The sequence below is a fragment of the Gopherus evgoodei genome, chromosome 8, assembly GCF_007399415.2.
Source record: "Gopherus evgoodei ecotype Sinaloan lineage chromosome 8, rGopEvg1_v1.p, whole genome shotgun sequence".
In the NCBI taxonomy this organism is placed as follows: Eukaryota; Metazoa; Chordata; order Testudines; family Testudinidae; genus Gopherus; species Gopherus evgoodei.
Window position 1 is genome coordinate 77,506,804 of NC_044329.1, and position 16,521 is coordinate 77,523,324.

The window sequence follows — 16,521 nt, forward strand, 5'->3', positions numbered from 1 at the left end:
TATCATTTATTTAGAATAAAATTTTTTTACCAAATTCTATTCCAGTAGAGATTTGCTGCAATTAGACTACAGGATTGTCCTTTCAAACTCAAAGGCCGTATTTTAAGCAGTTTTACTCAAACTCTGAGACTTCCCTGGTGCCAAGCAGTCTGCTGTATGTACTGGTTGAAATGCCATACTCCTTCCTCCAGCAAAAGTCCCAATAAGCACGGCCTGTAGCACTTGAGCTTCTGAGTTTATTCAGAAAGATCACCAGTTAACTTTCCAGACTTCTTACAATTCACTAGCTTTTCTCCCCCTTCAAGGCCAGAGATCTGGCAGATCCTCAATGTATCTCTTCAGCAAGAGCAGGTTTTTCAAAGCAGATCCCTCCCTGCATGCTTCTAATTTTACCCTTATTTTATTATTTAACTCACATTTTTGATGAGTAACACCAGTCTCCAATAGTGTTATCTAAAAGAGGAAGTATACAAAATAAGTAATGCGAGGATGGAGAAAAGAGGGAATCTGATAACCAAATCTGTCATGCTCTCACAGCTATTTACAGATTTCAAGATTGTTTCATCCTTAAGTAGCGGCTGCTCAATAGGCCAAATGATGAAAAAAAAAAACAAGGGAGGAAACTGTGTTAAAAAAAAATTAAATTAAATTAAAATAAAACAAATCCTATATACCCTCTCTCCCAGTGACCTGCAACATGAAGACGTTTATTTTCAAACATGTGCATTGTCTACATATAAAATTAACACTTAAATTGCTTTTGGTGCTAATCATTTTATTTTAAAGGGTTAACATGCAAATATGGCATTTCTTGCTGAACACATCTGTTCCCCTTGCCTTACGTTAGGGACAAAAAAATAAGTTTCTACTACTCTGTACTCCTGCTGGTGCTACATAGACAACAAAGCTATGGAGAAGTGAGCAAGATTTTTTTTTTAATCTAGCTCATGTGTCATCAATGGAATTTTTAAGTAAGAACCAGGTTGCTTCCTCCCATTGAAAAGCCATCAGCAAATGACAAGAGACGAAGAAATCTTTGTGAGGTCTTCATAGAAGTCTCCCCCCAAATATTCAGTTGGGATGGTGGAGGATCCATGCCTTTGTGCTCACTGTGTATTCCTGATTTCTCGTACTCCAGCAGAATGCCTGCAAGACGATTGGTTGCATTTGTGTATACATGGACAGGATTTTGCCTGTAGAATGATGGTGCATTAGCCAGAAAGACTCAACTTATTTCAGATCCTGCAATGTAGACTGGCAATCAGAAAGCATATTTTTATTTGTAAATTGCAGATTTTATAAGGAATTCATAACTGATATGAATCTTAATTAAAAATGAGGATGAATTAATCTTCCAAGATTGACAGACTGGGAGCACAACCCACAAAGATTCTACAGGGATGAACAGGTGAGGGAGCCAGCCAAGAAGTAGAGTTGACAGGCAAGTGCAGGACTCTTTGGTCAATAGGAAGGCTGGGCCTACAACAGGGTATCTGCAGTGAATTACTGGAGGAACCCTGTAGGAACTTACGCTTCTGCATTAATAAAATATCACCTACTGAAGTGCTACTAAAGTAAATACCTTTCTAATACTAAAATCATGAAATATGTGATCTTAGTTTTATACATTGTTGGTAAATTCAAGGGGCATGTTAATTGCATGTACATATACACCGTGTGATAGTGTGGTTTGTGAAACCCTGAGGAATCTGGACACTTCAGTGTAACTATATGGATACTTCAGAAATGATGGATCGATGTCACCATTCAATTTCTCACAATTTGAGCAAATGGACACTCCTTTCAGATGACGGCAATACACATGCCGAAAAAAAAGAAACTCACAAGATGAATGGACAAACTACATCTCTCATAATAAATTCAGTAACATGTATTTATTCACATTGCAGAATTTGTCACTGACATAGTGTAGGAATTCCAGGAATTTACATAGCTTACTGTGGCAGTGAAAGCAGATGCCAATCGCTGTTGTTCTCATTAACAAATGAAAATACTTGTAATTTTGTATAGGTACAAACCTGCTCTGCCTTTTCTTTAAGCAAAGTCTATTTTATTGGCTTTTATTTAAAAAGTCTCTGACATTTGTTTAGGAATGTGTATGTACTACCTCTGTCTGTGCACTAATTAAAAACAGAATTACAGTAAGTATGGACATTGCTAAAACATTTTTTTGATTACTAAATTTCAGTGAAACTACTGCTTGAGCAGCAACTACACCCACAGAGTTTGCTGAATCAGTTAGGGTATGGACATTGCCAGGGCTGGGTCTAGCCATTTCGCCGCCCCAAGCATGGCAGCACGCCGCAGGGGGCGCTCTGCCGCTCGCCGGTCCTGCGGCTCTGGTGGATCTCCCACAGACATGCCTGCGGATGCTCCACCAGAGCCGCCTGCCACCTTCCTGGCAACCGGCAGAGCGCCCCCCGCGGCGTGCCACCCCAAGCACGCACTTGGCCTGCTGGGGCCTGGAGCCAGCCCTGGACATTGCTATGCAAATATGAAGAGCCAGATAGACATTATTATTCCTCCCCCTGAGCACCCGCTAGCTAAAAAAGACTCCAACTTTCTTCTTAACCAAGTGTGCTATCTAGGGTGACAGATATCCCGATTTTATAGGAAGAGTCCCGATATATGGGGCTTTTTCTTATATAGGCTCCTATTACCCCTGACTCCCTGAACCGATTTTTCACACTGGTCAGCCTAGTCAGACAGCAAATATGAAAAATCGGGACAGGGGGTGGAGGGTAATAGGAAAAGACCCAAAAATCGAGACTGTCCCTATAAAACCAGGACATCTGATCACCCTATATCGGCCCCTGTGTTCAGTGAATACCTGCTGCTCCCATCCCTGATGGTCCCACTTGTTCACATACATCCGTCACACGCTGACTCCTTGTCAACCAGGGGCAGGTTCACAGAGCTTTTCACCCGCCTGTGGCGGCGCTGCACGGCCCCCGGCGCCCCACACCGAACCCTGGGCTCTAGCTTCAGCTTCCTACTAGTTCACTGCATGGGAGCCCGGCGCCCGCTTCCCCGGGGCGCGCCGGAGCCTGAGGGGAGGGCGGCGACCCTGCGCGTTGCGGCGGTCAGGCGCGGGAGGGCAGCGGAGGCACCCCCTGGGGCGCGCGCGGAACGACTTGCGTTGACTTTCCGCGGGGGCGGGGAGAAGTGAGTCGCTCGATCGCCACGTAACGAAGCGCATGTACAGAAGCGAGTAAGTTTGAGCTGCCACAGCCTCCGTAGTTTTCGCGACGTGTTTTCCTCGTTCTGTGGAATTCCGTGTCCGTTCCTGTCAGGTTTTTATGGACGCCCTCCCGGCCGTGCTGGGCGCCGCTGCCCTGTTGCTACTGCTGCTCCTCACTGCGCGGCTTCTCCTAGCGAGGCGGAACAGCAGCCCCCGGACAGCTCCCCTCAGCCTCTTGGTGGTGGCCGGCTCCGGTGAGTAGAAACAGGCCCGATCGCTGTCCGGCCGGCAGAGGGCAGCACAGCGCACCGGCAAACTCCCCCGGGAGCGGCGCATGCTGGGAAGTGTAGTCCTGTAGGTGGCTGCTCGGCAGCGGGTAGGCTGGTGCATGCTGGGAAGCTTGCTCGAGTCTTGCACGGCGGCGCGGTTTGGTCCTGTGGTGTCCCCACAACAGCTGAGCCGCCTCCTATAGTGCCACTATAATAGATTTAAATATAAAGATTTTAAACTTTTAATCCCACTCCTGATCTAAGGAGATCTCCTTTAGAACACTTCCAAAAATATTGTGCAAAAATATATGTAAAATTGACAATTACATGTTTTTGCTTAGGTGCTGAAATATGGCAGTCTAGATACCATGGTTTTTTTCTGTCAGTCTCTTGCCACGTATGCATGCCATAGGCGCTTATGGCATATTTTGGTGTTAGAGTCTTCCAGATGATATTTGCCACCAGTGAAAATGGACAGCAGCTGGCAGAGCACAGCTGGTTTTATTTACTTTAGTTTGGTCTACCTCTGCAACTCCATGGCAGAGTGAAAGTAACTAGGGCCCCAGTCCTGCAAACACATGTACTCAAAATGAAGCATGTGCATAATTGCAAGATCAGAGCATAAAATAATACAGTCCTAGAATCTGATCCTGCATACCCTAAGGACAGGGAATTCCCATAAGCTTTAATGAGTGTTGCACTTGCAGCTTACAGGAGTGGAGTCACATTCAGTTTCACTATTCAACTGGCTTCCTGTGTTGTGTGTGTTTGCACATGAACATAATGTAGCTGTGTGCCTGCTCCTTCTAAAAAAAGAGAAAAAACGTAGAGGAGGAAGAAAGGAATAAAAATGAGAGATGCCTACATTTTAAGACTGGCCCACCAAAATTTTGGTACCCAAAGTTTTCAAGTTGTCATGTTATTATATAGAGTTCCATGAGGTTCTATTAACAGGCAAATTGACTATTTCAGGGATGATATGACAGTCCTTCAACTGTTAATAGTTGTCTTACCTTGACATACAGGACCAAACTTTGTTTTAACCATATTATTAAAATCACTTTACAGCCCAGTGAAGATCAGGCGCTAGATTAGTTACACTGGTAGAAGCTAGGGAAAAGCAGGTGGCAGGGCAGAGTTGGAGTGATGCAAGGACATTTGTAATCACAGTATCCCACGTTGCTTCCAGAGGGCCAGCATAGACCCAAAAGTGTTGGTGCTGGCTGGTGAGGGGATCATGACCAGGAATGGCTTGCATATAGTTATAACATGTCCAAGGCTTTAAGTCTGACCATAGGATATAGTTAAGACAGGTGTCAAACTCCATCTTCTTTGCCAATTGCAAGTGTGCTGTAAACAAGTAGAGATTCAACTGTGCTATAACCAGAACAGTTGTATATGCCACAAATACAGCGAAGACAGGATGTTGGAAAACAAAGACTCTACAGTATGTCCTCTGTATGGGTCTGGTCCAACTCCCATTTAAAATCAGTGAGTCTTTCAGTTCACTTCAGTGAGAGTTGAACAGTCTCCATATTACCTTAACCATCACAAACAGCCCCTAATTAAATTCCCAGCTCTCAGAGGAGGGTGAGTGATGCTAATATTAACAATGTCTCTCAAAGGAAGAAGTGACCCACAGCAGCATGTTTTCAAATGGCAGCTGCTAAATATTTCATAAACTAACTAGCTTTGATGGTGTTTTCCACCCCACCCCACCTCCAGGAGGACACACAACAGAGATCCTGAGGTTACTCAGCAGTTTGTCCCAGTCATACTCTCCTCGACATTACATTTTTGCAGATTCAGATAAGATGAGTGAAGATAAAATACGTACTTTTGAACAAAAAAGAGCTGAAACTTTCTCCAATTCCCAGGTAAGTTAAATACGTACTCATAAGAAAGCTTGATCATTTGTACATAATATAATACAGTAGACCCTCAGAATTATGAACATCAGAGTTACAAACTGACTGGTCAACCACACACCTCATACGGAATGGGAAATACGGAGTCAGGCAGCAGCAGAGACCAAAAAAAAAAAGCAAATACAGTATGATACTATGTTAAATGTAAACTATGAAAAAATAAAGGGGAAGTAGCATTTTTCTTCTGCATAGTAAAGTTTTAAAGCTGTAGTAAGTCAATGTTCAGTTGTAAAACTTTTGAAAGAACAACCATAATGTTTTGTTTAGTGTTACGAACATTTCAGAGTTATGAAGAACTTCCATTCTTGAGATGTTTGTAACTGAGGTTCTACTGTAGTTTAAATCACCTTTTAAAGGATTACTGAAACCAGTAATGTTACTCTTTTAATATTGAATCAATTTGAAAAAATGTTTTCAGCTAAAATTCTTAAGGTGTCTTAATTTGCTACACTTGTGCTTTCTTGATACTTCAGGTAACATCTGTCATTTCTGAAAAGTTAAGTGAGGAGGGATAGCTCAGTGGTTTCAGCATTGGCCTGCTAAATCCAGGGTTGTGAGTTCAATCCTTGAGGGGGCCACTTAGGAATCTGGGGCAAAATCAGAACTTGGTCCTGCTAGTGAAGGCAGGGTGGGCTGGACTCAATGAACTTTCAGGATCCCTTCCTGTTCTGTGAGATAGGTATATCTCCATATATTATTATTATTATTGAAATGAACAGAACTGATTACATTTATATTATAGGGACACTGCAAACTTAATATAGTAGATTAAAAAAAATTAAAAATAGTTTCAGATGCCAGACTTGTTCCCAAGTCTCCCTACCAGTTTTGGTGAATTTCTCACACGTATCTATCTTTTATTTTTTTTTCTCATTACCTTGTGAAAGACCCACATATACAGTAAGGAAAATAACTATTGGGGGGATAGCAACTATACATAACTCGCTATCTAATACACAAAATAACCAAACAACAATATTTTCTTTAGTTTCTTAAAGTTGTAGTAATTGTTGTTACTTCTAACAGTAAAAAAATAAGTATTCAGGCAAAGGTACGGTTTGAGTTGATGGTTAATATACACTACTTTTCTCAAATATCTGAAGTGTTTTGTATTAGAAAAAATAGAACAATAATAAATTTGATTTAAGTATGTTTGATTTTTTATTGTTGTTGTTTTTTTACATTTTGGGCTTTCAAACTGAACGCACATTGCATATCTCTTGAGTTTGGTATTTTTGTAGCATTTATTAGCATTGAATTGCGTTCCGATTTGTAGCCTGATCCATCTAATTGAATTCTCCAGATTAAGTGCTAATTCTCTTATGCTCCATATCGCATTTGTCTACTTAGAGGTATGTTATTGCATAACAATAGCATGACTCGCTGCTTACATAAGGCCTGATCCAATTCCCAGTGAAGTAAGTATGAAGATTCTTATTGACCTCACTTGAAATTGGATTGGGTCCATAAAGTACAAAGCAATAAAATAAAGCTACTTGTTTATATAATCTGTCTCATCTTGAGCAAATGGTCCAATTTACTTGAATTGAACTACTTTTATGGTTAGGGTTTGCAGAATCCATTTTGATGACACTTTTGTTGACTTCAGTAATACTAGTCACAGTATTAAGCACTATATTTATTATTAAGCATTTGCAGAATTGGCCTCTTAATATTCAAAGCAAGAGTTGCTGAAGTGTTAAGTGTGGAATATGGAATTCTGGAGTGCTACTTGCAGCACTGTCATCTTTGAAGATAACTGCAAGGTCTTGGACACCACAGGACAGTCTTGGTCCAAATGGGGACTACTCAGTTTTAAGATTGAGCTTGGGATATAGGACCTGTAGCCTCTTCAACCACACTATTGTATTAAAGGTGAAAGCACCTGCACTCCTTTTAAAGTAAGCTAGGTGCAGCCGCAAGGTTCCAGCCAGCTGCCAGTGTGATTGTATCACTACAGTAGGAGCCTCCAAATGTACATAAAAAATGTTTTTCATAAGTCTGTGGTGAACCTAAATGAGAATAATTTTGCATCTTGTTTCATTAGCATATTTTTGCTGGGAATTTATATTAAAGATTAAGGGAAGAGTCATTCTGTCTTAGCAATTGCCTTTTTCCTTCTACTTATCTAATGCAGAAGTGAGGTGGAAGAAAGTTTTTCCTTCTTTAGAACAAAATACAGTGTCTAGATAATGTACAGTGGGATGAAGAGAAGATTTTGGTGTAAACTTTGTTTAAAGTCCCTCTCATAGCCACTCAACTGATAAAATAGTTGGATAATTAGCATTCTTAATAAAAATAGTTCTGACATCTTTATATTATGCAGTATTTTGCAAGGGTGTTTTTAGCCAAACATATATAAATAAAATATAGTTTTCTCTAAACAAGTTTGGTGTTTGGCATTCTTTTTTTGGGGGTGGGGAGGAGGGAGGTTGAGTCCCCATCTGTCTCCCTCAACACACACACACATTATTGTGTTTTCCTTAAAGGTTGAAAGTAGGAAGAACCCATTGTGAGGGTCTGAGGCTGACCTTTTGGTAACAGATGTTTTTTCCTTTGGAAAAAGAGTCTCAAATCTTCTGAGAAATGTAGGTTGCCCACTCTATAAACATATTCAGTGTGGAGAGATGGTAGAAAGACCACCCTTACCTGCAGCATAGATGACTCATCTTCAGCCAGCTGAGGAGCACACCAGCATAGAGTATGGTTTCAGCCTGTCACTTGTTCCAGCATGTGCAGAGGGGGCAGGAAAAGCTTGAGGGATTTAACATGTTCTCTTTTGAGTGTACACATATTAAAGCTCTCCTGCTCCTTTGCATATGATTGGAAACACAGTGAGTTGTATCTTGCAGAGCTTCCCCGTCATTCTTCTGTCAAGTGGGTCATTTTTCCTCTTCCCAAGGAAAGCTGGGAATTGAATCACTGTCGCAGGGTGTGTCTGCCCTATACTACACCTTTCCAGCTGAGTGGTACTGTAGATGTTTCCTCGTGTCATCAATAAGTTCACGAAGACTTTATATAGGTAACAAAGACCAAATAAAAATATAAATAAGCTGTGACAGTATCTCCCATAAGGCTCTCTGGAAATATGCTTAGAATGTGTTTTATGCTACATATGCCATGTAACACATCTCCATAAAGGTTATGATCTACTGAATGTATTAATCCTATTCGCATGTATGTATCATTTTTGTATTCGACATTATGAATGTTGGCTGGCTTGATTTCTAAATAACCTTAGTAGAGCATTTGGTCAGTTCCTGGAGAAAGGAATGTTGAAATTAAGTACCTAATGAAGAAACACTTAAAGGACAATAGTATCAGAGGGTAGCCGTGTTAGTCTGGATCTGTAAAAGCAGCAAAGAATCCTGTGGCACCTTATAGACTAACAGACGTTTTGGAGCATGAGCTTTCGTGGGTGAATACCCACTTCCTCAGATGCATGTAATGGAAATATCCAGGGGCAGGTATATATATGTGTGCTAGCAAGCAAGCTAGAGATAATGAGGTCAGTTCAATCAGGGAGGATGAGGCCCTGTTCTAGCAGTTGAGGTGTGAAAACCAAGAGAGGAGAAACTGGTTCTGTAATTGGCAAGCCATTCACAGTCTTTGTTCAATCCTGAGCTGATGGTGTCAAATTTGCAGATGAACTGAAGCTCAGCAGTTTCTCTTTGAAGTCTGGTCCTGAAGTTTTTTTGCTGCAGGATGGCCACCTTAAGGTCTGTTATAGTGTGGCCAGGGAGGTTGAAGTGCTAGAACAGGGCCTTATCCTCCCTGATTGAACTGACCTCATTATCTCTAGCTTGCTTGCTAGCATACATATATATACCTGCCCCTGGATATTTCCATTACATGCATCTGAGGAAGTGGGTATTCACCCATGAAAGCTCATGCTCCAAAACGTCTGTTAGTCTATAAGGTGCCACAAGATTCTTTGCTACTTAAAGGACAATGGATCTTGGAATGCTCCAATCCACATAGGAAGTCTACTTGAGGACATTCAAGGTAGCATGTAAACAATGGATGCCACCTGTAAAACTGAGAGTCATGCATGGACATGTGACTTTCCCAGGTGACTCCTAAACTCTATCTCAGAGCTGGGCTTTGCATAGGAGTGAGGAGAGGGTCTCCACCCACAAGAGGGAGTCTATTTAAACCCCTTGGAGACCCCCCCATTTTGTCTTCAGCTGCCTAAAGAGAGAGCATCTCCACCCCTCAGGATACTTGGAAGAAACTGGAACAAAGGGCAGTGACTGCAGTGGATGTGAGTGATTGCTGGACCCAGGCTAAAAGGAGATTAGTCTGTAAGAGGGAGCATTCTGGAACTGTATGCAGTTTGATTAGACATAGATTTGTACATTTTATTTTATTTTGCTTGGTGACTTACTTTGTTCTGTCTGTTACTACTTGGAACCACTTTAATCCTACTTTCTATATTTAATAAAATCATTTATTAATTAACTCAAGGGTATGTATTAATACCTGGGGGAGCAAACAACTGTGCATATCTCTCTATCAATGTTATAGAGGGTGAACAATTTGAGTTTACTCTGTATAAGCTTTATATGGGGTAAAATGGATTTATTTGGGTTTAGACCCCATTGGGAGTTGGGCATCTGCCTGTTAAAGACAGGAACACTTCTGTTAGCTGCTTTCAGGTAAACCTGCAGCTTTGGGGCAAGTAATTCAGACCCTCGGTCTGTGTTGGAGCAGACAGGAGTGTCTGGCTCAGCAAGACAGGGTGCTGGAGTCCTGAGCTGGTAGGGAAAGCAGGGGTAGAAGTAGTCTTGGCACATCAGGTGGCAGCTCTCAGGAAGGTTTCTGTGATCCAACCCGTCACACAAGCTTTCACCCCTATGTCTTAGCTAGGAGACTAATTTCAGTCTCAGTTTTTGTTCCCACCTAGGTTTACCATTACTTTCCAGCAGGGTTCTTTCAGCTCAGGTCCCTTTCCTGGAGTTAGGCCTCTTGCCACTACTTGGCAAGAGTCCTTCTGAACTGTAACTCTTCTCTGGGACAGCATATATTTTCTGACAGGCTTGGCTTCCTTCCATCATTTAGGAATTCCCTGTTCTTCAGAGCACACCTTCCCAGACCCCTCATCCAGTGAGCTTTCCTGGACACTCCTCATCAGGAACTTCCTGTCTAGAATCCACCTCAGCTAAGCCCTGGTAACCGTTTTTATCAGGCTTACTAGCTAATCAGCTGACAGACAGCCAGAGCATTTAATTACTTCCCAGTGGGTTTGAGTTGGCTAGTTCTTCCTTACAGGAGTGTGTCAAGTAGGCTAGTCCCTGACTCTTTTTAAAGGGCAGGTCCCCATGACAGTTTACATGGATTGAACAGAAATAAAACAGCAGTAATCAACAGGTTCTTAACAGAAAATCTCCTTAGTCATTAAGTAAACAAGTTATTTTGCACAAAAGCAACTTTAACCAAAATCCCTTCCCCTGTATCTAATTTCTTTGAAAGGATTACAGTGTGTTCAGTTGAACACACTGCAATGGGCCATGGCAATGGCAAGCTTTCACTACCTCTTCTTGCATGCTTCAGCAAAATAATAAAAAAGTCACTAGATAATACGGGGCTACAGCGTTGATGTTTTAACTTACAGTTCACTAGTCTCATCTGTTGTTGAACTTCCGGTTTCAACAATTTGATGTCTGACTAACAATGAAAAAGCAATTATAAATAAACACAACCTAATAAAATCATATCAGAGATGAAAAAGACCAATTGATCCATATCTGGTATATGAGCATGATATGTTGCCTTCCATTAAAAGATATATCAGATTTAAGTGCTTACTGTTAGCCTTGGTATCATAGTAGAGATGGAACATGTTACTGCAAGAATTAAATTTCTAAAAAAAAAATAGGTCGGGGCTGGTGGAAATCATAAGTTTAAAGCTTTCTTAGTTATCTATGTGTAGATAAGCTTTCTACGGTTTTTCTTAAGGAATGTCATTTCTGAAAGGCATTCCATACAGCCATTGTGTCAAGTTCCCTCATACACTATGATAACTTTCATTTATTTACATGACACTGTGCAGTTCAGTGCTTTCGGCGCAAGCCTCCCTTCTATACAATTCCATGTCAAGATTTAATACAGTCTATAGTTGTTAAACAGAATGTTTTCACAAAATGTCATAACACAGATGACTCAAAATAACAGTATTTAAAGAAAAAAGTTTTTGTGACAATAATGCAAGTTTGTATTTACAATGTGTAGCCACATTAGAAAGTCTATTGGAATAATGCTATATTCTGTCACTTCTGCTGCTTTTTAACGATTCTTTCCAACCCTCTGTACAACTTATCTCTTTATCTTTAGTTTACTTTTTTTAAACAAGTAACTGGCTTAAAACTTGGTTTCTCCTAACTTCAAACCACCACTCCTCAGGGAAACATGATTTTAGCTAAGACTGGTATATTTAGATTGAGTGGAGACTATGGTTTTGATGATCAGATTAGGAACATTTTACTTCCAGGTCATCAGTTGGAATTCTGCTAAGCTGATGGTGACTGAGACTCATTACCATTTGATGACTGTTTGGTGGCCTTCATGAAATGAGTTAGCAGCTTCTGGCCAGTTCTTAGGAAATAGTTGTCCACCTCACTAAACTGCTATCACACATGGCACGTTTGTTTGGAGTTTCACTGAAGGTCAACTTTTCAGTGTGCATAGACACTGACTTTTGACCCATCTGTGTGTTCTAGAATTGTTTCCATCAGGTCCAAAAGCCTACTAGCAAGGATGTGTGGAATCTTAGTACTGTTATTCATGTGCTATCTGTGGTGGGGGTGGGGAGCGGAATACATTTCAAATTCTGCGATTTGGTATCTTTCTTGATTATTGAATGTTCTCTCTCTCCCCCTCCCTTGAATTTACTCGTTTCTAAAGAAATTGACAATATTGCTTTTCTCAATTATTAATTTCTTTATTCAAACACTTTTCCTGTCAGTTTTGTTGCTGATCCATTCATTTAAAGGATAGGAATATCATTTATTTAATAATTTTTTTTTGAAATAATGATTAAAACAACGGAGTATCCTGGCCACTGATGCATTAGATTCTCTTCTTGCTTACCTCAGTTTTTTACACTACTATAACTCAACTCCCAGTTTACACTTGCAAAAGTCAAAAAATTGTATCTGATGAGTATAAACATAAAAATGTCTAAACAATGCTTTATGTTGTCCACTAGGTGGGGCACTAAGTTAACATATTGAAGATGAGATTGCTCCTTATGTGTATTTTTATTGAGCTAGAAGTGTTTTAAAGAGTTCTGGTATTGTAGTTCTGGTATTCTGGTATACAAGACACACAATTTTTTTACAACACCCCAAAGTGTGCTATTCACTTTATACAACAAAGTTCTTGACCAAAGGGTTTGCACTCCAGATTTTAGAAATAACAAGTGCATGTAAGGAAACATATAAAATGAAAGACAAATTTTTTATAGTAACATAGATATATATGCTGTCACATATCCTGCAGAAGGAATGTAATTTAATTCAGTTTATCCTACTCTCTTCCAGTTCACCCTTAATCGTATTCCCAGATGTCGGGAGGTGTGCCAGTCTTGGAGCTCTTCAGTACTGACAACACTGTACTCCATACTTTACTCCTTTCCTTTGACTTTCAGACTAAAGCCAGATTTGGTATGTAAAACAAACCTTGTTAATGGTGAAATGCTAATCTGTTCTAAAAGGGAATAGCTGTTTGGATTATCAAACCATTAATGAATATACAATGTGTGTACACTTAGGCTTACGGTCCTTACTTGAGTAAAACTCCCATTAAGAAAGGACCTCAGGATCAGGCTAGAATGGTATGCTAGAACAAAATCCATGCTCCTCCTTACCAATCCAAAATTCTGTGTTTCTACTTAACAGTAGACTAAATTCTTAAACAGATGAAGCTGTGCAGTGCTTTCACTCTCTGCTATGCCTATGATATCATCTACAGAGGCAACAGAATTTTGAACTGATGTCAGGGAAGATATTTCTCTGTAGTAGGATATCTGAGTAATAACCTGACTATGCGTAATAGAGAACCTTTGGCATTATAGTAAGTAGTGCAGTTGTCAAATATGACTGTGTGGCTTCACAGTCAGGAACTGCATGTTGGAAAGGATTTCTTAGTAGCCACTAAAAAGAAGGGAAGTGTTTAAATCTATAGTTGGTCTCCATGGCTGGGGCCCTGTAAAATGTCTGTAGTCCTGTGGCTGTGGAAGATAATAATTATTAACTTTAGCCTGAAATGTGGCCTAATTACTTACTGAGTGATGTATGGCAGAGAATATTTTATGAAATTTGCCAAATTTTAATTGACATACTGTATGTAATTTTATATATTTTAAAGTAAAGTAGAATCTTTGTAATTGGCACTTTCAGATGTCAAGTAAATGATTGTCCCAGTTGAGTAAGTTTCTTAGCAGTATATCATGCATATTCACTTTAAATAATTACTTAGTATACTAAGCACCTAAGAGAATATTAAAGTAAGTTTAAATCTTGTCATCCGTATTAGAATAGGGATGCAGCAGGAAACAAACATAGGGTTGCACATTAGAAATCTAGGATACCAATGTATCCCTTTAGGTTTGCAAGGTAACTTTGGTAACAAGGTCATTTGTAAGGTAACTCCCTTCTCTTCATGTGTCAGTATATTTGTCCCTGCATCTGTAATTTTCACTCCATGCATCTGAAGAAGTGGGGGTTTTTGCCCACGAAAGCTTATGCCCAAATAAATCTATTAGTCTTTAAGGTGCTACCGAACTCCTCCTTGTTTTTGTGGATACAGACGAACACAGCTACCCCTCTGATACCTTAGGTTTGCAAGTAACTTAGCAAACTTCATTGAAGCTCATTGCATTTCCTCCATCACGCTGGTAGAAGCTGACACACTCCAGATAGCAGGTACTTGTTGATGGTTATCTCTGCATGGAGTAGGAATGCAGTAGCACAAGCTACCTGCAATCCCTGTTCTTTAGCCTTGAGAGTGGGTGTGGCCCATCTAGGCAGGGCAGGTTCAGACCAAACAGTACTTCACTTGAGCAGTACATGTCAATAGGGTTCTGACTAAATTTTAAAACTGCCCTGTTTCTGTATTTCTCTCTTTAGCACAGAGCCTTGGGGCTCTTACTGGCCAATCTAGCTTCAGGTGTCCATTTTCATGGACTTTTCAACTACATGTCAATTTATTAAATTTTAGAGTCACTGAAATTAATTACTTAGCCTGTTCCCTGGCAATGATCTCATTTAAGTAGATATGCCACTTACCAAAATGTAGATTAGATGTAACCTAATGTAGTAATTTTTTTCATTTGTCCTCAAATATATAAATTCATGCTTTTTAAAGCCAACATTTTTCTGTTACTATCACCCAGTGCATTTTAATAAATCATAAGCATTCAAAATTTTGTCATTCTTCCATTTAGTAAAGATGCACTCACCACAAAAATTTGAATTGGAACGTAACTTTACCAAAGTTAGTGTGCTTGGATTCAGGATTTTGGTTCTGACCCATCTCTAATATAATCTTCAGTTATCTAATATACTAATTCTAAATAGCATCAAGATTAACTACATATGCAGTACACTGCAACAAGATAGTTTCTGTAAATCAGTGGTTCTCAACCTCTCCAGACTACCGTACCCCTTTCAGGAGTCTGATTTGTCTTTTGTACACCCAAGTTTCACCACTTAAGAACTACTTGCTTACAATATCAGACATAAAAATACAAAAGTGTCACAGCACACTATTTCTGAGAAATTGCTTACTTTCTCATTTTTACCATATAATTATCAAATAAATCAATTGGAATATAAATATTGTATGTACATTTCAGTTATATAGAACAGTATAAAAAAGACATTGTCTGTCTATATGAAATTTTAGCTTGAACTGACTTCTAGTGCTTTTCATGTATCAGATTATTTGGGTTGGAAGGGACCTCAGGAGGTCATCTAGTCCAGCCCCCTGCTCAAAGCAGGACCAATCCCCAACTAAATCCCTAAATGGCCCCCTCAAGGATTGAACTCAGAACCCAATGTTCAAACCACTGAGCTATCCTCTTCCCCCCCTTATGAAATTAGGCAAATATCTAGATGAGTTAATATATACCCCCTGGAAGACCTCTGCATATCCCTAGGGGTACATGTATCCCTGGTTGAGAACAACTACTGTAAATGATCTGTTTATGGGCCTGATTCTAGTCTCATTGGCTTAATTGGTGCAGAGAAGTTTGTGCACAGCAAACCTCACACACAGTTTAAATAAAACAGAAGATCAAGGAGAAGTCATTGTGGAGCCCCCTGCTATACCCTCCACACATTACCTTTTCTTTGCTTTTCTTTTTTAACTAAAGCGCCTTTTATCCAAATTAAATGGACAGTCTGTAGGAGATCAGAGTAATGAGTGCATTAGGAAATTGCCTTGCTACAGTTGTGGTTTCATTTAATGAGTATCAATTTTACTGAGTTATCATTATGAGTGAAATTGACTGGAAAATCTAACTGAGCAGCTTAATATGCTATCAAAGGAGCGGACATGGAAAATCATATGAGAAGAACGCTGTGAAGTAACTAACTGTTATATAATTCAATTGATCCTTTGTTTGTAAGAGGAACTTAAAATGACTGTGACATTTGCAGCAGACTCAGAATTGTCAGAACTTATGTTAAAATTGCTAATCTATTGATAGTTTAGTACTCATGTAATGCTTTTGACATTATAAAAAAAAAGTCTGTCTTGATAAATAAAGAACAATAGTTTAAAGAAAGACTACATCTTTGCCAAGGTCCATAAGCCCTTTGCACTGAAATCTTCCGCACTTTTATTTATTAAGAAAATTTAAGAGCATTGTAAATTTGTAAATGTCATAGATCCGTGATCACTTCAAAATACGTGAGAATAAAAGTCAGAGTGCTCGTAAAGATTATAGAATAGTTACAAGGGCAAAAATAGAGACCAAAATGCCTTTTTTGCCAATAAAAAGATTCTAGATGTGTAGTACGTGAAACAATTGCTTATATTTAACTTTCCTTGGGTGAAAGTGTGGTTAGTGGACCGCAGCTCCCTACATCCTTGGCAGAATATCATGTTCCTTAGTTTA

The 16,521-nt window shown here is 39.7% G+C and overlaps 1 protein-coding gene across 3 annotated transcripts in view; it reads left to right on the forward strand.

Moving 5' to 3' along the window:
• Positions 1 to 2,432: 2,432 nt before the first annotated feature.
• Positions 2,433 to 16,521, forward strand: part of ALG14 (ALG14 UDP-N-acetylglucosaminyltransferase subunit) — a 38,385-nt gene continuing 24,296 nt past the window's right edge. For 2 of the 3 annotated variants that reach the window (XM_030573093.1, XM_030573095.1), the window contains exons 1-3: positions 2,433 to 3,456; positions 5,197 to 5,348; positions 12,941 to 13,063. In XM_030573093.1, coding sequence (XP_030428953.1) covers positions 3,321 to 3,456; positions 5,197 to 5,348; positions 12,941 to 13,063 — 411 coding nt within the window. In that variant the 5' untranslated portion in view covers positions 2,433 to 3,320. The remainder of the gene's footprint in view (positions 3,457 to 5,196; positions 5,349 to 12,940; positions 13,064 to 16,521) is intronic. The other variant, XM_030573094.1, reaches the window with a different exon arrangement.